At 35.4% G+C, this 25,648-nt stretch overlaps 1 protein-coding gene across 4 annotated transcripts in view; it reads left to right on the top strand.

Moving 5' to 3' along the window:
- Positions 1 to 25,648, top strand: part of spd-2 (centrosome assembly protein spindle defective 2) — a 122,988-nt gene that overhangs the window by 17,922 nt on the left and 79,418 nt on the right. For 3 of the 4 annotated variants that reach the window (XM_081738163.1, XM_081738172.1, XM_081738160.1), the window contains 6 exons: positions 1,971 to 2,159; positions 6,036 to 6,118; positions 13,348 to 13,424; positions 17,483 to 17,568; positions 19,526 to 19,646; positions 24,012 to 24,108. In XM_081738163.1, the coding sequence (XP_081594289.1) occupies positions 1,971 to 2,159; positions 6,036 to 6,118; positions 13,348 to 13,424; positions 17,483 to 17,568; positions 19,526 to 19,646; positions 24,012 to 24,108 (653 nt within the window). The remainder of the gene's footprint in view (positions 1 to 1,970; positions 2,160 to 6,035; positions 6,119 to 13,347; positions 13,425 to 17,482; positions 17,569 to 19,525; positions 19,647 to 24,011; positions 24,109 to 25,648) is intronic. The other variant, XM_081738167.1, reaches the window with a different exon arrangement.

Raw genomic sequence — 25,648 nt, 5'->3', positions numbered from 1 at the left:
TTTAAAATTTTAAAGCAGAGAGAAAAAACTGCAGCATTGTTTGTGAGGCTGCAGGAAGAAACTCGGATATGTGCAACTACTGGACGCGCATTATTGCTACCTTCAAACATAAAATCAGCTAGGTGTCTTTGCGAACAACAGAAAATGATAGGAGCAGTTTGACTGCAGCATCACGTAGCGGGGTTTGTTTTATGGCGTAACAACCCCTTAAATGAACAATATCACATAACGGTTGTAGGTATATGCTCAATACTAAACTTCACCTATATCTGTAAAATCATACTTTGAGCAAAATCTGTACATAGATCTTTTTAAAGGCTCAGCAACGATATGCACTTCAATGTAACTCCTCAAACGATGATGTATACTATCTATGCTTTGAAGTGTAAAACCCTACTCACAATATTATCCTAATCTCTCCCATCGATTACTACGTTTTCTGGTATTTCAGTAACTTCTTGGCAGGGTAACTTTAGCCAGAGACTGCTGACTAAACTTGGTGTTGTAGTTTTCATTTTTTTTACCTTTGAAAGTGACTCATATGATGGGCATTTCAGTCGCTCCAACCTCTTTTAAATAACATATCCTTGATATCTTTATAATATTGTAGGGCTTTGTTTGAGTGATTCATTTATTTGGTTTGGTATATTTAATACTCCTTTTGAGTATAGTTATGGAGAATATGAATGGTACCAGATGGAGACATGGAGTTATGAAAACTTCTTTTTTAGTATAGTTAATAATTAGGTGAAACTGGCTTTTCATTATTTCAGTTTGAATTGTTTATCCTAAAGGGGTTTAAATATTTCGCAAAGAGTGACGATTGCATCATTTAAACATGGTTAGCACTTGAGCCAGATTGAGCTTTTTTTTTTTTTTTTTTTTTTTTCATTTCGCTTCGATTCAAATACGTATCAGAAGGAGCACGGTGGCTCAGTGGTAGAGGCTTACATATGGTACGTGGGGTCCCTGTTCGGTCCTCGGCCAAGTAAGTTTGTGGTGGACAACATCGTTTCCGGCGGTTTTCTTGGGTACTTCCGTTTCCTCTCACTTTCACATTGCACCAATTCTTCCATTATCAGCGTCTCCCTTAGCTTAAACAGGCATAATCATGGAGATGTTAAACTGAAATTTTTCATTTCATTTCATTTTCAAATACATCATTAGTGGGGGACGGGTTAAAATACACCTCAAATATTCTCCACAAACATTCTTTCGATGTAAAGTAGAACCTTTGTCTCCCCCTCTACTGTGGTGCAGCCGTTATTCTGTGCGAAACTTTTAAACCCCTTTCCCTAACTCAGCCCGTCACAAGGGCTATGTTCAGTAATGCATTTCAGACGATTCTGCCATTATTTTTTGCGAAACTTGTAAGGCGGGGCTGGAGCCTTTGAAGAGCCCGGGAAAAAATCTCTTTTTAAAAATTTTCTCAATTCAATTGTTTTTTTTTTTTTTTTTTTCAAGTTCGAAAGGGGCTTTTGAATTGTTACATGGCTTTTTTTTTTAATGGAGTTAACGACAGTGTTGACAACTATAGGCTATGCTTAACTTTCTTGGGTCCTACAGAAAATTTATCTGGCAATTCATTAATTTATAGGTGCCCCTGGCACAAAGAACGGGGATTTCAACTAGTAATTTTTAAATATTTCATAGAATACGAATTTTACACTCGTAAAGAACAAAGGGAAGTCACACTGTTTCATTGAAGCACCTTTGGATTGCATATTGAATATTTATAATGACTGGAATGAAAGTGAAAGTTGAAAAATTAAAATCTGTCATGGAAAGAATTTTTAAATTTGAATATTTTCATTGATATAGCAAGCAAGCAAAACGTAGTTTAGTAGTAAATCTTTCTAAATTCATACAATTGAAACTTGTTTTTTAATGGATGAATGATTGGAAACTGAAAATGAGAAATGTTTTAGTTTTGCTTAGTTCTTGATCTTAATTTAGTTTTATTCTTTCAGAATTGGCTGAAGTGTTTGCCAAAAGAGAGGCAGCTATCCAAGAATTGTTAAAAGTTCGAGAAGAACAGAAGAATCTCTCTGACAACATAAGCGAAATACAGTCATTGCGGTTTGATATGGAAGGTAAGACTCTGCTTACGGAAGATGGAAACTCTCTTAGTAAATGCGTTGCCGATCAGAAAACAGAAGGTAAGTATATAAAAACTTGTTATTCAGTAAGATTGTTATAAGAATGTATTTATTTATTTATTTATCTGTTGGGTTGTCTAAAAGTATAGAGCCTTTGGAATTGAAAATTGGGAATATATTTGTGATTTGAAAATACATTATGAAACAACGTATGCGCCATTTTGTTCGATGCCCTTCTGCCATTTTTCTTGCAACACCATTATCCCGTTAGTGTAGAGCTTCCGTGGTTTCTGCTCAAAAAAAGTTGTAACACGTGCTTTTCATAGGCCTCTTTTGAAAGTACCTTAACACCGTTCAGGAAGAGCGGTCCCGGGTTCGATTCTCGGTGGGGGCACTCAGTCGAAAAAATGTAAAAGCTTTTTTACGCCAGTCGTGCTGAGTGAGATTTTCCTGGGTTTTCCTCTCACCAGGCAGATGCCGGGTGGTACCTAACATATAGGTCCCAGGCCGCTTTCTTCCTTCCCTTTCCTCGGACAGTGTGATCGCCGAGGGGTGTTATCCCTCATACGTGACGGACTAACATGGCCATAGATGCCGAAAGCCCAGAAATCTAATTCGTAAATTCTTAACCATTCAGGAAGTTGTACAGAGACCGAAACAAATGATAGTCTTGAGTGCCAGATCCGGGCCATGCATTAAAACCTTCGAACCAAGTTCTCTGAGAGGGGCCGCCGTGGCTAGGTGGTAGATCGTTCATCTCTGGTGCATAGGGTCCCGGGTTCGATTCCAGCTCCCGCCAAGTGAACTTTGTGGTGGACAAAAACCGTGCACGTGGGTTTCCTCGGGGTTCTCCCGTTTCCTCCCATTTTCTTTATTCCACCATTTCATTCATTTCTCATCATCACAGTCTCCTTTAGCCTAGCCGGCATAACCGTAGGACGCAAAACGTAAAGATTTCATTTCATTTCATTTTCCAAGTTCTCTGAATTTTTGACGGATCGTTAAAGGTGTATACAATCTGGCATTGTCAGCTTGATATACGACACCCATTTTGTTGACAGTTCCAGCCATTTGTTTTGAATGTTTAGATGCATTCGCGCTAATTGTCGGCAGCACAGGTCATAATCGACCGTTCTGCCTGGCGGCATCAGCTGGTGATGCACGATGCCCTTCCACCGAATTCCACCAAATTCATATCATAAGAGGGTGTCTATCGGTCACGAAAGTTACGAATGTCACGAAATCAGAAAATGGTCATGAAAGTCAAGAAAAAGTCACGAAATTTAGCTTTTGAGTCACGATTTTTTAAAATCTGTAAAAGTGTAAATACAGATAGGAAAATTTTGTTTATAAAGCGTCAAAATTCACCACCAGAAATGTCTATGATCGACTTTAGACGCTATCAAATCGCAAGCAAACCACGCTTCTATCGAATGAATGAAAATTCGGCCTAATTCGCACCCAAATTCGCTTTTGAGAGTGTTATGAAATTTTACGATTTGGTAAAGAAAAGGTCACAAAAAAGTCATGAAATTTCATTTTGGAATTTTAGTAGACACCCTGCATAACCTTCTTGGGCGTCACTGTGGGCCTTGGCACAGACTGTAGAGCTTTTACTTGCTCCGACAACTATCTTTTTCGAACATCGTTGTATGTTACTGAAAGGAAGAAACAACCAATTTAAACTTGTTTTTGCACACCTCACCCTTTCTTAGTGCGAATTCAATAACACATAAAGAGTGAAAAAGTGAATGAATGGACTGGGACTCGAATCCGGAATCTCTGGCATTCTGTTTCGATGTGTTAACCACTACGCCACCAAGTCCGCTTCCCAGAACAACCACACACTCTCTCACTCTTGAAGTCGGTGCTCTCCACTCAAACCACAGCCTAGCTGCTGTGCTTGGACGAGAGTGTGTGGCTGTTCTGAGAAGCGGACTCGGTGGCGTAGTAGTTAACGCATCGGCACAGTATACCAGAGATCCCGGATTCGAATCTCACTCCAGTCATTCACTTTTTCACTCTGTGTGTGTGTGTGTTAATGGTTGTATGTTATCCACTTTCATGACTCGTGATTAACCTCTTCAGAAATGACTCGAGTTTGTAAGGTTTCAGTACAGATTCGCAGATAGGAATTTGATGGAGTGAATATTTTTGAGTCGATCATGTGGCATGAAACATCGAGCTTCTTTTTGCAACCAGATTTCTTCAAATGGTTTAACATTGTTTGTTGATGGATGCTGAGGTCCTTACCGATATTATAACTGCTTATATTGCTAGTCTCGCTGTACTTTTGCCAGAATATCATTCACTTTGTGTTTGTTCGCCCACTACAGTGTCCATCTTGGACATCGAAATTTCCACAACGAAAGCAACTGAATCATCTTTCGCCTGTTGCTTTTAAGAACATATCTTGCCCGTAAATAACACAGATACCTTCACGGGCTTGTGCAGCATTTGTGACAAAATAAAATCGTGAAATGCAGAGAGTTTTGCGGAAAGTTCACCCATTTCACAGTACAATGCCTGACAGATTACAAGAGTTCCAACATCTACTAGCTTCAGCTGTCACCTGTCAGATGACATTAGGCCTTACTGAAATTTGGGCCACTAACGCCATCTCGTGGACAAGACACTACCTTTTAGACTACCTGATGTATTACAGAAATACAAAATTTAACTCGTGCTTAAATATTTATCATTCTCGCCTTTTTCTTGTGAGATCCAGGTTCGATTTTTGTTAGCAGTGCTAGTGCTTGGATCCCAAATTAAGCTGTAGATCCACGCCTTACGCAGTCTTTGTGCTGAAAAATAACTTTAAATTCCAATAAAAATTATCTCTAGTGGCTATATGGTTATGGAACAAACCTTTAGCGCGGGAAAACCGGCCTCAGTTTCCAGTGAGAACTCACGTACGGATCGCATGTTAATCTTTAGGTCCACGTCTTATATCGTCTCGGTGCTGAACGCAACGCTAAAGTCCAAATTAACCAAGTGATCCAATAGTAAATAGTTTTGGAAATGAATTTTCGTGCTTGTTTTTCAAGAGCGCCTTTTACTTTGCCTGGAAGCAATTCTAGGTGGATAAGGAATACTCATTTCTTCAGTACGTTTAGTTAAAATCCTATGGAGAGGAAAAAAGGAAATGGAATTCCTAATGCCGTACGTAGTATGTGATTATTGTATACTAAATGGTTCATTGGTTGATTTGGTATTTTAACTTCCATTTCTGTACAGATTGTATGAAATATAGACCTTCAGCTTAACATGCAATCGGAACATGGAAACTCCTACTGGAACCATTTCGTTTCTACACCAAATGCTTCACGAAAAACCGTTTAGTATTATTTTATGACACACAATCATAGTCATACGTCTTGCAAATAAAATCAGAAAAATAAACACAGTGCTGAACAAGACTGCACTTATTTAATATAAAAACACATTTACACGTGACGTTTCGATCTTCTAGCCAAGAATCTAATCAGAGTGTACGTCTGATGAGGATCTTGGCTAGAAGATCGAAACGTCACGTGCAAATGTGTTTTTATATTAAATAAGTGCAGTCTTGTTCAGCACTGTGTTTATTTTTCTAGTTTTATGAATGTAACTAGTAATATCTAATACATACTGTGAATAGTATTAGACATATTTTGCACCTAATTTGTTGGTACGTATTACAGTAAATGATTAGTTTTAGTTGTCTTGTTTTACCGGTGACTGTTTCTATAGTTGGATCCAGGAAAAACATCTTCATTATCACTAATTGTACCTGTGGAAGGTTTTCATTTATTATCAGTACTTTAAGTTAATATTGATATACGTTTTGATCGTATTCTTTGTAATTTTTGACTGTACTTTATCCAGTGATTCTTGTAAGTATTTTTAAAAAAAATGAGGCATGTAAATTTAGCTTGGTATGTATATTTTTTTTAGGTGAGGATGTTTCCATATTAGAACACCACAGTGATGAAAAGAAATTAACGGGGAAAGAAGATGAACACATTGATCTTGAAGAGGTAATCGGTTCATTTTGTCATTACATTGTTGAGCAAATTTGTTAGTGATATCAGTTTTGCATGGTGGATATTTAGCAATTACTTACGTTCTTATAAAGAGAGCGAGTTTGTTATTATTATTATTATTATTATTATTATTATTATTATTATTATTATTATTATTACAAATCGCAGTGGAACGTGTTCGTGGGCATTTTTAGCTATGCAGAAAAGCCTCCAACTTAACAAATAGTCAATTTTCAAAGCGAGAACAAGCTTAATTAAAGCAACGCTATCTTTGTTCGCTTTACTATCATTTTAGCAAGTGTTATAAATTAATTGATATAAATGGTAGCAGTCTCTCTGAGTTCTCTCGTTTCCTCTCGTTTGCCAGTTAACTTCCATATATCATTCATATACCATAGGACATGTACCATTGATCATTCATCTACCATAGGATATGTACCATTGATCATTCATCTACCATAAGACATGTACCATTGATCATTCATCTACCATAGGACATGTACCATTGATCATTCATCTACCATAGGATATGTACCATTGATCATTCATCTACCATAAGACATGTACCATTGATCATTCATCTACCATAAGACATGTACCATTGATCATTCATCTACCATAGGACATGTACCATTGATCATTCATCTACCATAAGACATGTACCATTGATCATTCATCTACCATAAGACATGTACCATTGATCATTCATCTACCATAGGACATGTACCATTGATCATTCATCTACCATAAGACATGTACCATTGATCATTCATCTACCATAGGACATGTACCATTGATTATTCATCTACCATAGGATATGTACCATTGATCATTCATCTACCATAAGACATGTACCATTGATCATTCATCTACCATAGGACATGTACCATTGATCATTCATCTACCATAGGATATGTACCATTGATCATTCATCTACCATAAGACATGTACCATTGATCATTCATCTACCATAGGACATGTACCATTGATCATTCATCTACCATAAGACATGTACCATTGATCATTCATCTACCATAAGACATGTACCATTGATCATTCATCTACCATAGGACATGTACCATTGATCATCCATCTACCAGGACATTACTTGCAGAGTTAAATAATTTTTTTGCAGTTTATAAACGGCTTTACATATTGTGAAGTGCTCTTTCCATACTGTAGGTTATAATTCTAGTGTCTAATAAATCTTTCAGCGTCATCAAAGCAATTAGGATGAAGAATACGATTAAGCTTGAGTTTAGTGAATGAAATGAAACAAGAAATATAAATACAGAAAATAGGTAATTTATGTCACAAGAAAGTTGTTCACGTAGAATGTGTTTCTTGGGTGCTTTTTTTATCCTTCTAGCAAGAGGAGCTATCAAAGTATAGGGGAATGCTTCAATATATACCGAAAGTCAGGGATGCTTGCTATATTTCACAGAAAATAAAAGGAATTTCTTTAGCTGCCCGCAAAAGATATCAAGAACACCACAAAGGATCAGGACAACTTCAGAAAGATGATGATAAAAAGATAAAATTATATTTAAAAAGTAAATGAAGCATGAGTATCATTGAAAGGTGTTGAAACTTCAAGCTTTGAAAGAAGGAGAAGAAATTAAATAAAAATATCAAATGCTATAGAAGAAGAAAATGTGTTCATTGGTTTTAGATAATCAGAGATAGGCCAAATTGATATATTTAGTTCTTTATGTGTATACAGAATGCCGAGATATCAGATATTGAAAAATTATTTGTTAAGGCTGTATGTAAACAAATTAGCAGAAGGGAATTTGGCCTTTTTTTTCTTTTACCAACCTTTTATTATAAAAGTTCTGTTATATACAAATATAACACAATTTACTATAATAGAGATCCAAAAACCAATACAATGTTTTTTATATATAGATTTTTGTTTGATAAGTGGGTGTCTCTAGGCTCAGGCAGCCAAGAGAAGCATATTCCAGAGCTCCAGGCAAGCTATGTGGTTGCAGTTAGGTTTTTTGTGCTCTAGGCAAGCAAAGGGAGGGATAATGATTCCGTAGAGTTCAGGAGGTTGGCTCGATGCGGAAAGAAAGGAAAATGTTGAAATTGCGATTTTGTTCGTGGAATGAAATTGTAGTTATGCAGCCAATCTGAGAAACAAATAGTGGTGAATCGTGAAAGGAGAGAAAGGGGCTATAATTCAGCAGAGTTCCAGACAAGTTAAGCAGGCGGAAAAACCACAAAGCTTCAGGGAAGCTGTTTGGTTGCGGTTAGAATCTCCCAGTACTCCAGACAAGCAAAGAGAGAGTTTAAGGTCCCGCAGACAAGTAAAAAATTTTGGGTTATGTTAAATCTCAGAGCTCTAGGCAAGCTAAGAGAGATGATTTAAATAGCCAAAACTGATGCCAATGGAAGTCCTGGAGTGTGTCGTATGCCCTTTTCATAGACAACGGCTGCTCTAGTATTCCTCTTCTGTCACGTGTTCTGATGATGCCTGTCGTCTGCGTGCTCGTTGTAATAGTGTAAGAAAACACGTAGTCTTCTTTACAAATATGGAGCAGGTAATTTTGTTTACAAATAAAAAACACGTTTAAAATATAATAATATAGTTATGTAATATATAACAATATATAGTTATATAATTATTGTTCGGCACACTAATGTTCTATTCTATTCCAAATACAGGAAGTTTCACTCATAATACCGGTAAGTATTTACAATAAGAAAGTAAGCGTATGCTATTTAAAAAATAAAAAATAGAGGCCGGCTGTTACTGTTATTATTATTATTATTATTATTATTATTATTATTATTATTATTATTATTATTATTATTATTATTTCTAAACCCAACCACTACCTGCTCTATCGCTTGCCTGCCGTATAGTACCGAAGATATTTACACTGAATAACGACTAGTCATATGTGTTGAGAAATACAGCTTATGTAAACATTACCGTCATTTTATTCAAGTAACTTTTCTTAAGAAGAGTAGCCAACTGTCAATGATTTTTTTTTTACATATTGATATGCTAAAAAAAAGTTAGTGACTTAGTGAATAGTCAGCTTTGATAATTTATTAATTATCTATGTGATTTTTGTTAAAATTTATAATAATGTCCCCGTTTTTGTCTAAATTGTCTTTTTTCGTATTCAGTTTATTTTTCTAACCTTATTAGAAGCTTCAAATACATTTCCTTTATGATGAAGACACCCGAATATTGGAACATTGGGTATCCCGAATGTTTCAATTTACATGCTACTATAATCCTGACATACTTACATTTCTTTCCTTGCAGCCCTAATTTTTTTTTTTTTTTTTTTTTTTTTTTTTTTTTTTTTTTTTTAATATTGAAAAGATATTTTAATTTTAAAGTCATGGCTAAAGTAGACAGTCAATGAAAATTAATGATGATAATACATTGGAAAAAAGTGGAAGTAGGCCGAGAAGACTCATGTTTATGTTATTAATCAATGACAATTCCACACTTTGCGAACAAGGTTTGTTAACGTCAGGGTTTGCCCAAGTGGGCCCAGCCCGAAAAAACCCGGTGGGTTTTTTCGGGTTGGACCTACCTAAAAAAACCCACTTTAAAACCCACCTGTGTTTTTGACCTATTTGTTAGTATATCATTGGTACAACTAAGGTGATCACATTGTAAGTGATTTTCATCAGATTTTAGACTTTCCTTGGGCGAATTAGAGGCTTTCACGTTAAGGTAAACAACAACATTCAACATACGACCTTTATAAAGTTCTGAATGCACTGAATGAATAAAAAAAAAAAAAAAAAAATACCTTAGCTTGAGATAGAACAAATTAATTTATGGATTATGCTGATAGCCTATTTGAGGTATAAAAAAAATGTACTTTAGAAAATATTTTCCGTTCCGTGAATAGTGTGCTCGTCGACTCGGCAACACCGAGGGACGTTATCACTCATACGTTTGACGGGTTTAACGTCATAGGTGCCGGTACTAATAGTACATATGTAAATACATTAATAAAACTATTAGTATTATTTCTTATCTTTGACTAAAACACAAGTTTCTTCAACTAAAATTTGGTTTTCCAACAATAACAGTTTAGTTCAGTCATTTGTTGCTACTTTTCGAATAATTATTCTGTAGAATCAACACCAGCAATAGCGTAAAAATTCTTGTCAAATTTAAGAAGCGTAATGCTAGGGGTTCCGAAGACTATGTAACGCTTACTATTTCAAGTGCTGAGTTCAAATTTCCGTACTAGTGGAAGTTTTGATGTACACGCCGTGAAAGAAGTGCTCGGAAAATTAAACGCAGAAGGATCGGAAATGAATACTTCAACAATAAAACTATTTATTTTACCCTTAAGCCTGCCATACGTCCCGTAAAAAACGAGACATTCCCGTGTTTGGGCCCGAGTGTCCCGCGTCCCCGTAAATTTAGTCGGGATAGGAAAATGTCCCGTATTTTAACTCCGTTCCATTTCTGCTATCAATATCAGCTTATTCGAAAAGTGAAAAACAAAAGCAAATAAAAGAAAAAAAATCTGGCATTGGCTGGAAATCCTGTAATTAATGAATGAACAGTACGCTGTTGCATGTAACAGTTTCGAGGAAGGTATTACACCACCCTGTTCGACTTGATAGCGAACGAAATTTGCAATGCTACTTTTTCCATTGCACTTTATGGAAACTCGGATACTCTCCGGAACACACACACACACACACACACACACACACACATATATATATATATATACACCCTGGTTTCAAATCAATCTTATTTTGTTTCTCTAACAAATATTGCTAAACACAAATTTCTTTAAAGAAAAAAAATGGATGTGTTTAACCGAAACAATGTTCTAATGTAACGAAATTGAATTTTGAAGACTCAAGCGGGTGAACAGGTTTGAAAAGTTGGCAGCCCTGATAGATATGACATTTTAATTTCTTAAGACAATGGTTTTTTTTTGTTACTGGCTGTTCGAACCTTCAAGTATAAGTGAAAAGAAATTAAGAACAAACAATGAAGAAACTAAGTTAATCCCTGTGTGGATAATAAATAAATGATATACAATGCCATGAGCCAATCATTACAAAACTGTATACTTACTTTTGGGCTACCCTGTATATATCTATAAAGGCTTTGAGTGTTTCTACATTTGCAGACACAGGGAAGATGACTGACCTTTTCTCCAGCAACACACTAGATAAGTTAACAAGAATTATAATCTTTTTCAGAGGCTAGGGCACAGAATTGTGCTTTGGTCCAGGTCTTAGAAAAATGTAAATCTGGTCCTGACAATTACACACGATACAAGGAGAAAAATCAGCTTTTCATCAGATTAAACTGACGAACGTAATTTTGGCAAATACGGTCATGTAAATAAATATTGCTAAACGCGCGAAGAATATTGAAGGTAGATTGTACCACTGATTTAAATAATTTACATATTGTTTTCCTGTAAAGCATTTTTATAGCACATCTTAAGTTTTTAGGCATCTTCAGTCCGTACAATTAATTGCAGGGTACGAAGAGAAAAGCAGCTGCTGCTTAGTGAACTTTCACGTATTATATTCTTGAAAAAAAATTAAATAAAATGAAATCTTTAGTTTTAGTCTCACAGTTATGCCTGCCATGCTCAAGGTGGCGGTGATGATGAGAAATGAATGAAATGACGGAATGAAGAAAGTGGGAGTAAACGTAAGAATCCCGAGAAAACCCACGCACAAGGTGTTTGTCCACCACAAAGCTCACTTGGCGCGAGCTGGGATCGAAGTAGGGACCCCATGCACTGGAAGTGAACGCTCTATCACTGAGCCACCGCGACCTTTTGTTCATAACCAGACTACAGTTCATTGTATTGTGTTGGAAAGTTGAGGAGGGGATCTTGAGGTGTCCCGTATTCTCATGGAGAAAATATAGGAGGTTTATTTACGCTGGAAGATGTTAATTTCATATAAGACATTTTAAAGCATTTATTTATTTCATACAGCATGAATTGTATCTTTGTTTTAAATTAATAGACCCCTTTTGTTATTCATATTTGACGAACGTCAGTCAGGCTTCTGAATGACTTGATCTACATTTGTTCATTTGTCTGCCGAGCTCCTTCATGGCTAAGCGGTTAGTGTACGCGTCTTCGGCGTGGGAGACCCGGATCTTCTTCCCGGAGGGAGCTCGTGGTTTGGATTCCAAGTAAATCAGTAGGTCCCGTCTCATATAGCCTCGCTGCTGAAAGGGATGTTAAACACAAAATCAACTGAACTCGTTTGTCTGCTTCTACCACTCACACTACAGGGTACAACTTGGCCTTTTAAGTTAAAATTTTCAGAGTACAAGCACGAGACACACTAAATTTCTTATATAGATTTTGGCGGCATACGAACGTAAAATATCAAAATGGCGGCCATTTTTTCAAAACAGCAGTGAGTAGAAAATTGTTGTAAGTTGTGACAATGACAATCTTGAAATATAAATCACATTTTAACACTTTTACCCCAAAGACATTGAAATATTTCGAAAAAACCCGATTAAACCAGAAAAAACTGAATTAAACCCGAAAAAATCCAATTAAACCCGAAAATACCCGAAAAAACCCATATGGACCCAGGTGGGTTGGGCTTTCTCAAAAAAGCCCGGGTTTATTCAAACCCTGGTTAACGTTCATGTGCACTCCAAAACACGCAATCTACCACCGACTTACTTTTTTTCTTTTTTTTTAAAGTGGGGTCACGGTGTCTCAGTGGTAGAGCGCTTACTTCTGGTGCGTGGGGTCACCGGTTCGATTCCCGGACAAGTAAATTTGTGGTGGACAACATTGTGTCCCTGGGTTTTCCTAAGGGTATTCCCGTTTCCTTCCACTTCCTCATTCCACCAATTCTTCCATTATTCACGTGCCTTTATCATCCGTCTCCCTTAGCCTAAACGGGTATAATCGTGGGGCGTTAAATTGTAATATATTATTGCATTTTTTTTTTTTTTGGAGGGGGGTTACTTATTTAAAGCAATGTATAAGAAAGTATACTCAAATTATTTGATAGAAGGAAAAGACATTACATTTTTTGTTTTTAGGCGTGTAAAGAACTTTCTATGTACTGTAGCTACTGTAGAGAGCTGAGTATATTTACAATGTATTCACATTATGAAGAATATAATGTAAGAAACTATGGTATTCTAATGTTCTATAGTAGGCACTAATTATGTTTATTAAGAGATCAGCGAAAATATGTAGATTTCTTTCGTATGTTTTCAGGTTAATAAAGGAATCCCTTCCTCACATAATACATTAAAGAGCAAGAATAGTGCAGAAGATTGTTGGAATCCATTTGGGTAAGTGTATCATGGGATATATATATATATATATATATATACGAGGGAGGATCAAATGAAAACCTTAAAAGTGCAATAAATGTTAGAATGTAACAATGAAAAGGAAATCTTACCTCTTATTTTTCAACGTAGTCCTCTTGACGTTCAATGCAAGTATTCCACCGTTTCAGAAGTGCATGGATACCTTGGTGGAAGAATTCTTTTGATCGAGATTGTAGCCCCTTGTGCACCGCATTTTTCACCTCTTCATCACTATTGAAATGTTTGCCGCTCATCGCTTCTTTGAGTGATCAAAACAAATGAAAGTCACTGGGGACAAGGTCTGGTGAATAAGGTGAATGAATGAGTCACTCAAATTTGATGTCGTAGGTAGTGTCAACGGTCAAACGGGTAGTATGCGGTCGGGCGTTGTCATGCTGTAGGAGTACTCCTGTGGACAAAAGTCCTCGCCGTTTACGCCTAACTGCAGGGCGAAGTTGATCTTTCAGCATGTTTGAATACGAGGCACTGGTTACTCCATGTACTGTTCCAAAATTATTCCATTAGAATCCCAGAAGAGAGTGAGCATGACCTTTCCTGCTGATGGTTGAGTGCGGAATCTTTTTGGTTTCGGCGAAGAGCTATGCCGCCATTCCTTGCTCGCTTTCTTGTTTTCTGGTTGATGATAGTGAACCCAGGTCTCATCGCCCTTATCAATACTATTCAGAAATGCATTACCCTCGCAAAAGTTCTTCAGGCGTCGACGCGACGATCTTTCAATTCAGCAGTCAACTGAAGTGGGAGCCATCTTGCTGATACCTTATTGAAATGCAGAACATGCACAATGTGTTGAGCTGAACCAAAGTTAATCTTCATTATTGTTGCGATTTCTTTCAGGGTAATACGCCTGTTGTCCTTTATAAGCTGTTCCACTATCACACTGTTGTCGTCGATCACTATGCGGTGAGCCTGTCCCGGTTGAGGAGCATCCTCCACAGATGTTACGCCACTTTTAAACTTCCTACACCACTCGTATACTTGGTACAGGGACAAACACGAATCACCATACTTTGCTGCCATCCTGCGATGAATTTCAATTAGTTTCACACCTTCACTACTCAAAAACCGGATCACTGAACGCTGTTCTAATGTGGTGCATGTGGACAGTGGGGCGGCCATCTTGAAACTGCTCCTGTGCTGGCGCTTGTTTGACTAGACTCTTCTACCACCTACTGAAGAAAGAGAATACTGTTCGAAACAATATTGCCAACTTTCAAAGCAATAGCACAACATTTGAAATTTATAATAAACTTTTAAGGTTTTCATTTGATCCTTCCTCGTATATATATATATATATACTGAATATCACTTTTTAATATATTTTATTTTTGTGTTCTGCTTTTTTAAGTTTTATCATGTAAGTTAATCGGTAAAATGTTCGTTTCTGTTATATTATTCGTTGTTTCAATAATGAATACCGCATCCTATGGCTTTTTAAAAAATAATCTAGAAATATTTTTTATGTGATTAATATTATTCAGCTGAAAGTAATAAATTGATAAAGGGACTTTTCTCGGTTATATATATATATATATATAATGTTTCCAAAACGAACTTGGGGATCTACATCGACCAGATGGCCGTCTATACAAGCTTGTGAGCACTGACTAAACCTTGGGTGCGCGTTAGCTGAGCGATAAAACACCTCTGATACAAGAAGCCCCTGATTCGATCCTGGCTGATGTGAATTTGTGCCGGACAGCATAGTCTCCGTGGGTTTGTAATGCCTTGTCTTCTGATGTTAATGCGCAACGAACACAAATTTATCGCAGTAATGCATCCAAGTTCTTAATTTAGGGAGCCTGTACCCCAAGGAATCGAACAACTGCCATAGTTACATTCAGAAAAAAACATATATTAATTATATTATCAAAACATTAATCAGAATACAACATATATTATTATAGATTGGACCTGAAATAAAATTGGTAAATAAGGACATACATATATACAAAACATAAATATTCACATAAACAAATATCACATTATCTGTGCACAATATTTTTCTCTTTTCTATCTTTGACTTGTTCATAAACAGAAGTTCCGGTAATGTATAGTTCAAGATAATTAACAGAAGTAATATAATAAGTAAGATGTTCTTCAGAAATTCTTACTTTTACTAGTGGTGGTATTAAATTTATTAGTGAATAGATAAGTAAGTCGCTAGGTTTGAAACACAATTCTAAATGCACTGTTTATTTTATTTAACATTTCGATTGTAATGTAATATATATTGTATTTGTTGACGTAGTTTGTAACGCTCATCCTGTAATTATTAGGGAATAAGGCTGATTAGTATGTTGTTTAATAAACATTATGCTTATGCATTATATTCTCTTTCGTAGACTTTTATTATTATTTTTCATTATCTCATTATTTTATATCTATAGAATTATCATTTATCACACAATATTCATTATTTTATAACAATCTTCGGTAACATAAATAAAATATTTCATCTTTTCAATTCACTTCGTTGCGTTATTCTACTCATAAATAAACATACCTCAACATACTCAAGCAATTAAAAGAAAACAGCTCCAGCACAAGATTCCCAAGATGGCACTACATATGAAACATGTGTATATCTTCTAGTCGACTTAAAACATCTTCACCATCATCATTAATCTTGTCAGCAACATCTTACATAGAGAAATTGGTGAGACTTGCAATACCATCTGCTGATTTTGAGACAGATAATGGGTCATCATTTACTTAAAATTTAGATAAAGTAACAACCAGAATTTAGTACATATTAAAAGACATCTGATTTCATTAGTGAGAACCCGGAGTGGGTTCAACTATTAGCACTTCATGCCTTCAATTTCCATCTTGCTTAAATAATATTCTAAATAAACTTTAGGTATAATTATAGTTTTACTTTTCACTTCAAATCGTTATATATTTGAAGAAATCCTCCAGATGTTTTCAATTCCACAATTTATTATTTGAAAACTAGTACTTAACAGTTTAACAAATTATGTCACTTTTTTTTATCAACAACAGAATAATTTATATAATCTAATCTTATTTACTTTCTCCTTTTTGTATATTGAAATTTTATGGTGCAGAAATAGTTGTTTTATACTACAATTTTAAATCTATTACCTTCATATGCAAAGGTCTGGAAAATCTTAGGTTACGTCGACTCTCTGGGGTAAGGTCAACTCGTTCAACGAATCTGGATGCTTTGAAGTATATTTTTCTAGAACAATGTTTCTAGTGGCGACTCAAGGGCTTAAGTAAATGTCACCTATCGCCTGTCATAATGATCACTATCGATAGTGTGGCATTACAAATTCAATCAAACCGTTGCATGAACAAAAGGGAGCAATACAGGTTTTCTCGAAATTCTCCCGTTTCCTCCTACATTCTCATTCTACCAGATCCTTCATAATGATTCACTTCCATTAATATTCTGTCTCCTTTAGCCTAAGAGACATGAGCGTCGGGCGTTAAATTAATTTCTTATTTTCCGAAAAAAAAAGTCTTGACAATTGTGTTGTTAAGACCTTTTCGAAGTACAAACTAATAGACGTATTTTTCTACATACAAACACAAATTTGAAATAAACTTAAGGAAAGGACTTACCACCGAAGTGGCAGAGAACTGAATCATGGTCTTTCGCGTGCCATAGAGTTCATTTATTTGTCATTCATCTATAACATTATTTATCATTCACCACATGGTTTGCGCTTCATGTATGTTATTTATTTCTCGAGTGTAACTGTGTATGTGTGTTTAAAAAGTTTACAAATTTCAGATCGATTAGTATTCATCCATTCCTAGTTTTATCTTAAGGCAGAAATATGTGCTTAAACTGAGAATAGTAGCTAGCTCGTAAAATTAGCAGCTGTCTGGCTACCCGAAGTATTGATCGCACTCTGCAGAAAGGAAGTAGGAGTTCAGTTCTTTTTTTCTTCAAGGTATTTGTTCTGCTTATCTTTATTTCATATCAACCAATTTGAAAATAAGGTATTGTCCTGCATCTTTACAATGTACTTTCTTTGCATTTTTAGGGATAACAGAAATTCCATAACATGTGAACAGAACGAAATCAGAAAATATATTGAAGAAGAGTTCCATGAATGTTTTGAAGATGGCGGTGAGTACTGGGTATCTGTCTAATTTAGTTTATTGAAGAAATGTTCTTATTTATATTAAAACATTCCTCTCTTGTCTTACTTTAGCAGCAATGACCCACTTTAGAAAGATTTCCATCTATCTTTTGAATAATGTTTATCATCTGATTACATTTCAGAAGAAATGATATGTACTTTTTTTTAAAAAAAAACTTTGTTTTTACGTATGGGAGACCCAGATTCCCGGCAGGAGCTCATGTGGTTTGGATTTCACGTTAAGCTGTAGGTCCACGTCTCATATAGCCTCGCTGCTGAAAGGGACGCTAGACTTCAATCAAATCAAATCAAATTCAAGAGTATAAAATTAGCGCTTGGGCTGGGAACCGATTTCGAATTTCCAGCTTGTGATTTCGGTGCAATAACCAGCACATTTACTGGTTCTATTTCCAAGCCAACTACATATTTTTCATTCTTGAGTCGTTGGTCAGTCATTCAGACTACATGGGCTGTACTTCAGAATCCACATACTTAAGAACATGGTGTGAGGAAAAAATCAGTTGTTTCCTCTGTAATTCAATCGTCATTATTAGTGCTCATTAATAATCAAGAGTAGTGGGGTTTGTTGGCTGAGCTGAAGAGTGAAAGATGTTGGACAGGGAGCAGGAAAGTCAGATCCCAGATTTCAGTTCTCGGTTCACTTCCACTTTTTAATTTCATTGTATCCAAGGCTGTGGTTAGGTATACAGGAAGCTAGTGCTGTAGCCATGAGACCATGGAAAAGGAGGAGTGATAACCTGAATAACTGTTATTAACCCGAGAACGGTCGAGTGTTGATTTGTGACGCGAGTGATCGACAGGTGAGCGCGGCGCTCACTTACAATATAATCATTTTTATAGCTGTTTATGACTTTATATGGGATTTATTTTGAACACATTTCTATATGTTCACATTTTGTGATTTATTATTATTATTATTATTATTATTATTATTATTATTATTATTATTATTATTAAAATAAAATTGCAAATAAAATTATAATATGTTTATATAAAACTATTTCTTATTGTAAGTTATATCTATTTTTATTATCAAAGTTTTTTTTATATAAAATCAATTTCTGTTATTCCATAAACAATACAATTAGTTGATTATCATTGTCGCATAAAATTACATTTTTATCATTATCACATAAGGATTACATTTTCTAAAAATATTTACATAATTAGAGTTTTCAGTACAGTATAAGCTCATCATATATTCATACTATTCATATTTTGAATTGGAAATTTCTAATGAAATTAAAGATATAAATACCTTAGTGTAAATACTCCACTTATATGTCTTGATACATACAGTAGGTATTTCACTAAGACACTCTTCTACTCCATCTCTTATCACTGTCTTGATGTCACCCATTACACTTCTAGCAGTTGCTGACAGTGTGTTTCCCAGACATTGGCACTTCACAGGCAGCATATCGTACATTTTTTTTTCCTGTTTTTCACAAGCCGTAGCTGAATCTGCTCCTTGTTGTTGTTCATGATCTCAGAAAAATCACTCACGCCGTCGGTCTACAGGTGAGCGTGGCACTCACCAATTACGCATAGTCACATTTATAAGGCCAGTGCTACTCCAACAGAAGAGAATGAAAAGTTTACACTTGACTCTCACACACAAGATACATCAAGAGACAGCTAGACTGCGCCTCAAGTCTGTGACCCCAATAAGGCGGCTTTGAAACGAAAACATAAGCCAGGGTGAGCGCTCCGCTCACCTGTCGACCGCTCCCGGGTTAATGATACACTAGGAGGATAAAATGCAGACTGGATCGGAATAAACGAAGGAAACAACCGTTGTATTTTACATTTTTTGTATAACATTGAATTCGCACCTTCGTTTATCAATATAACTATTGTTATCCTTAATGTTGTGATCTTGTATTCATTACTACTTCAACCATTTGAATTATGTGATTTCAGACACGGAAGCAAGGCTGATGAAGGATGAAATAGAATGGAAACATCTGTATGGTGCTATTCCAACAAAACAGGGTTCAGCAGCAGATTTGTCTGGAGTTCATGACGAAAGTATTAATTCCAGGTGGGTAGCGTACTAATAGGCAAGAAACACGAAAGGTCATTGAATTAATAATGCGTTAGCTTAAGTAATGGTAAACTCTTTAACAAATGTCTAATGTAATTTTAATATATTGTGGAAATAATTGTTAATGTAACGTAAGAAACATATTTTAAATTATTATCCAGAATTCCTGAAGTAGCCAAAATTCTTCAGAAAATCGTCAATATTTCGAGCACGATCCTCAATGCCCCTCATTAGGATGATTTAACAAACTTATATTATGTATTCAGAAAGTTGAATATCACATGCTGTGGCAAACACCGTGTGCGTGGGTTTTCTCGGGGTTCTCCCGTTTCCTCCCACTTTCTTCATTCCACATTTCATTCATCACCGTCTTCTTTAGCCTAACCGGCATAACCGTGGGACGTAAAACTCAAAGATTTCATTTCATTTCATATGCTGTGGTTCAAACCCTTATCCGTAGATATAAAGCAGGGCTCATAGCGAGTCTTTTTATATATATATATATATATATATATATATATATATATATATATATATATATATATATATATATATATATATATATATATATAAACAAAGTTACTTTTTTTTCAAGTTGGTCACTAAAAGTTACTTTTTTGGGAGGTAAAGTGACTTTTTCGTGTGATTTATGTTTTGCATTGGCAGTTTTCTAAGAAAAATATTATAAAAAATAAATGGAAAAAGACAGAAATTTGTTACTCATTACTCTTGTGAAAGCTTCAGTACTTCTGCCACATGTGAAACAGTCAGCTTTATTCTCACTTCAGCTTTTATTCTTTCTAAAGCACAATGGATGGTTGGTGAATGCTTAAGCACAGAAGGTGGGGTTGAGAACCCTTCTGTGTCTATTCTTTCTTCTATTATAATAGTCTTGTAGTTTTCTCTCGTAATAGTTAACGCTCCGCTCAACGTTGTGTGTGTGTGTTTGTGTGGTTCATCATGTTCGTCTTATGTTATGCTTCTTGTATGTTCTTCTTAAGAGTATGTGATGAATTTGAATATTTCATGGCTTTGAGAACTCTCAATGCTAAGTTAAATATAATGTCTGGGATGAACGAATTCGGAAATAGGCCAGAACTTGTTCCACTTACTCAGAAGCTTTTTACATCTGCTAAGTCTGCTTACCGTAACTACAAAGCATACTTAGAAAACTTAAGAAAGGAAGATGCTCAAAAAGAAGAAGTAAAGAAGAAAAGATGAAACAAAACAACAAACAAAGAGAGAGGTGATGGAGAAATTGACAAAGGAAAAAAGGGGTGTGATGAGATTTTGGTCACTTTTTCGTGTGTTTTTGGTCACTTTTCAACTATTTACAAGAGACCAGACCACTATGAGCCCTGTATAAAATAATTATAAGACCTATGAGATACCAGTACGTAATTATAATGACAGAATGCCTTAACAATGATGATAAAAAATACAATTATTTTTCTCTAGAATATTATTCTATAGTTCACTATTACCTGATCTATAATTTCTCTCTATTGACTATCTAGAAATATAGAGTTCGTTCTTAAAATCAGCTTTCATCCAACCACACATACACAGTCAAAAAACAAAATGAAGCCTTCTTAAAAATTCGTTGTAGAATCAATGTTCTCAAATACATATTTATGTCCAGGTTAGTGAGTTTCGTGATTATGTAAATCGATAAGTTTAATCAGAATATAATATATATATATATATAGTGTCTGATGTTTATATGTGTCTGATGTTTATATGTGACACTATATATATATAGTGTCTTGAGTTAGTGTCTGATGAAGACAACGTTACGTTGTTGAAACTGTTACACTGGAATTTAGTTTTTAATAAACAAGTGTATATACTCTGGTCAGAAGTGTTTATTATATATATATATATATATATATATATATATATATATATGTATATATATATATATATATATATATATATATATATAAAATAGAAAAAACCCAAACCATTTGGCGTAACGGCCCATTTGTGAGCCTAAGCCTGCTCCAGCGCCATCTGCTAGCCACCGGCTGAACTATGTCCAGCCTACGCCTTGTTTCTTGACTCCCCAGTTTGCCTCACAACGCTGAGTGGACGCTGAAAATATTTATATAATAGAAGGAATAACATTTTTAAACATTATGTATTAGTAATATACTCTTTCTTAATAAAATTTGTAATACCAATCTTTTTCAGATTACGTTTTAAGGTACAATAAAATAATAAAGTAAACATATGTTGCGTTTTCTTGTTATGTTGATCACGCTGTTTATATTTCGATACCTGTAAAAACACTTTAGTGTCTATCAAATCACATGTCTCGTAGAAGTAGATAAAGTTGTCCATATGAATACTTCTAGGAGACTACGACGACTTTGATAATAAATAAATAAATAAAAGCAGTCCCGGGTTCGATTTCCGGTGGGGGCACTCCATCGAAAAAGTGTTAAAAGCCTTTCCAGGCCAGCCACCCTAAATGAGGTTTTCCTAGGTTTTTCCTCATTCACACCAGGCAAATGCCGGGATGATGCCTAACTTACAGGTCCCAGACCGCTTCCTTTGTTCCCTTTCCCTGGATAGTGTACTCGCCGAAGAACATCATCCCTCAAACGTGACGGGCTAAATGGCTATAGATGTTGAAAGCCCAGAAATCTAGATCCTAAAAACACCAGAGATTATTTTTAATGTGTCGAAATAATGAGCCTGATAAACATAAATCACAAGTATACGCAAAGTACATTGACTTTATTCTTTTATCGTAGATAAATGCATATTACTCAAAATGAAAACTTTTAACTTTTTCATCTTTTTCAGTGTTAAGAATAGGATTCTTTATTAAAATGTAATAGGCTCCAAATACATTTCTTTCAATTTGAGAAGTTGTGCGGTTCAAAATAGTGATGTCTTGGACTGTGTATGCTTGGATAACCCCAATATAGGTTGGATACATATTAGATTCTGTACAAAATATACTGATTTACATAATCATAAAATGCATTAACTTGGGCATAAATATGTACTTGGCAACGTTGAATCTGTAAGGGATTTTGAGCCCCAGTATAATCAGCAGTGTATCAAAAGAGAACAACGGATAAATGCATCATTCGGAAGAGCCAGTGAAAGTAGACTACTTCTATCATAGGCAGCCTTCTGTATGTTTATAGTTCTCGTGGCAGCTGTATTTTATTCCGTAAGCCTCTGACTTTTTCATATGGATCTGGCTAATAGCTCGAAACATTCTATGCTCTTAAGTACAGGAATTTAAATAACTTTTCCGTACATTTCTTCGCTGTTTGTCAGGGCGTGAAGTCCGTGGTTCTATCCCCGGCCAATAAGATTGTGGTGGACAACATCGTGCCCGTGGGTTTTCTTGGGGTACTCCCGTTTCCTTCCACACTCTCGTTGCACCAATTCTTCCGTTATTTAATCACCCGTCTCCGTTAGCCTAACGTCATAATTGTAGGACCTTAAACTGAAAGATTACAACGATATTGTATATCTATTTTGTAATTTCTTCTATTTTTAGATCTTGGTTTTGGGCAACGATGCATAAAAGTACACAATCTGTCGCGTAGAAGAAGAAGAAAAAAGAATATATATGTTGATTCTAAATAGAAAGAAATAAGATTTAATCTCAATAGTTAAAGTATATGTTGGTTTTATAGGTGTAATCTGCATTTATAGTTATCATAACAGCAGATAGTTACTTGTTTAGAACGTTGCTATGACAATCGAAAAAGAAAAGTATAACTAATGAAGTTTTGGAGAATAAAGGTAATAGTGATATAATTTGTCGTGCCTGATTTAATGTGATTGGATCATTTTGACATTTTTTTTTTAAAACTTACACAGACTGTGGGCTGGAATGTAACGTAAAATATATGTATAATATAAATTATACATTACATTTTAAATGGTGGTTCCCAATATACGTTACATTTATAGATGGTATTATCTCGCCCAGGACGTTACAAGATTTTATTTCATTTTGCTCTTTTCCTGGGAGTTCATTCCTTTCACTCCTATTTGTATCGTAGATGACCAAAGCACTCTCAGCTGGAGTTTGAGAGAAAGAATTTTTCAGGAATTAAACTTTGAAGCAAGTGAAGGAATTTACGTGATAATGTCCTCAGTGTGCCTACATGCCTACAATTATTTTGCTTGAAACGACTCTCGCTAGTATTTTCGGGATACGAGAATTTAATCTGAAAATAAATATTTTTCCCTTTACAAGATATTTTATTCGTTAAAACCCTGCAATGTAAACAGTTTCACACTAAATCTATATATTTTTAGACTGTAATTTCATTCATAATTGAGAGCTAGTTGGTTAGATAAATTTATTATTGTTTATTTGATTTTCAGAGTAACCACGAATGAGCCAGAGAAATTGTCCATATCCACGTATTTTCGTTCTAAAACATTGCCTTTGGGATCGCTGAATAGTAGTGTTGCTGAAAAGGTTTGTTAATCCTCTATAATCAGTTTTATTTTCCAATTTTCATTATCATAAATCTAATGATTGATGAATGGAGAGTGTCCGATTACATTACCAAATTACGGAAGTCAGTAATGAGTAGTATATTTTTGCCAGTAATTTTTTAAATTCTCCTAAATTTGGTTTGATATAGGGATGGAATGATTATTTTTTAGTATTTTCTAAAGGATAATACAGAACGCTGAGTCGTGCATGTGTGTCCAAATTCGTCTAAATTACTTAGAAGCGAGGTCAGTCGCCAAATGTTGACCTCCGTGTGATCCTGTGTGTACTGACAAAGCACTGCACCGCAACTTCTATTATAGAAGGCTTCTACGAAGCACAGAATGGGAAATCTCTTGCTGTTCATCTTTACAGGCTTTCCACAGGTTCCGGAGAATTGATGACACGACATAAGGAAAGTGCTTTCTTAAGGAGACCAAACCCGCAGAATTCCGAACATGCCCTCAAATGGAATAGCTTTAATACCAGTTATTGTCTTCCATCCATGCAGAAATTTGTACGTAGAATGAGATACATGTGATGAGGCCTTGTCTTCGTACAGACAGACTTCGACATTTCCGTATAGACGAGGCAGATCTTTTGTATAGAAGTAGGAGTTACTGGGTGTTCTTGACAGCATGCTGAGTAGATTTTGTAGGTTTTAGACACAATGACTATTGAGTCTTTCATTATAGCAGTATCCCGTGACGACCGTAAATCTTTTCGAGACAGTTGTCTTGCACTTGAATTCTGGCTGATATTTGTGGTCAGCCGGAATATAAGTTATGGCACGAATTCTACCACGATCGGATAAATAAATCGAAGCTTCATCCAGTGTAACGACGAACTTCCATTTGTCACTGGATAGACGGTGCCTTTAAAAATGTTTGAAGGTGTCCTTTTTCTCCCAATGATAACCTGCCTTAGATAATGTCCGCGGTACTTGAATACCTCAGAGATTTAATTTGTTACGAAGGGCGCAGTTCAGTTGTGTGGGACAATTGTAGCCGTATGGCAGTCACGTTGTCTAGTTTTTTCTTTTGTTTCTTTCTTGAGAGCCATTCAACGTAACTTCGTAGGCAGATATGAAGTCACTACACTGGACGGTGACATTCTACACCGTTTTATGGTTAAATTATCAGCTTTTGAAACGTTTGGTTTATGCATGAAACGATCCAATATATTTCGATCAAAACTTTTCAAGTACGCCTTATAGTTTGGAGAACTACATATAGTGTAGCCAAACCCAAACTTTCACTTAACTCAGTATGATGTGCTTATTCCGTAGAAAATACGAAAACTCGATTTAGAAGCCGTTCAAAAATTTTGTGGTCCCTGATCCAAAAATTAATTTTGGCTAAGATCGCAATCTTTTGATTTTTTTTTTTTTTTTTTTTTTTTGATCATTCCTAAAATTCTTAGCCAAAATCGCAATCTTTTGATCCTTTTTTTGGATCATTCCTAAACTTCTTGTATTTATTCCTGTTTACTTATCTGAAATGAGTATATCTGTGGAAAAAAA

Source organism: Thermobia domestica, chromosome 2, assembly GCF_964235325.1.
Source record: "Thermobia domestica chromosome 2, izTheDome1.hap1.1, whole genome shotgun sequence".
Classification (NCBI taxonomy): domain Eukaryota; kingdom Metazoa; phylum Arthropoda; class Insecta; order Zygentoma; family Lepismatidae; genus Thermobia; species Thermobia domestica.
Note: the sequence above shows the minus strand (reverse complement) of the source record. Positions and strands in the feature narration are given on the sequence as shown.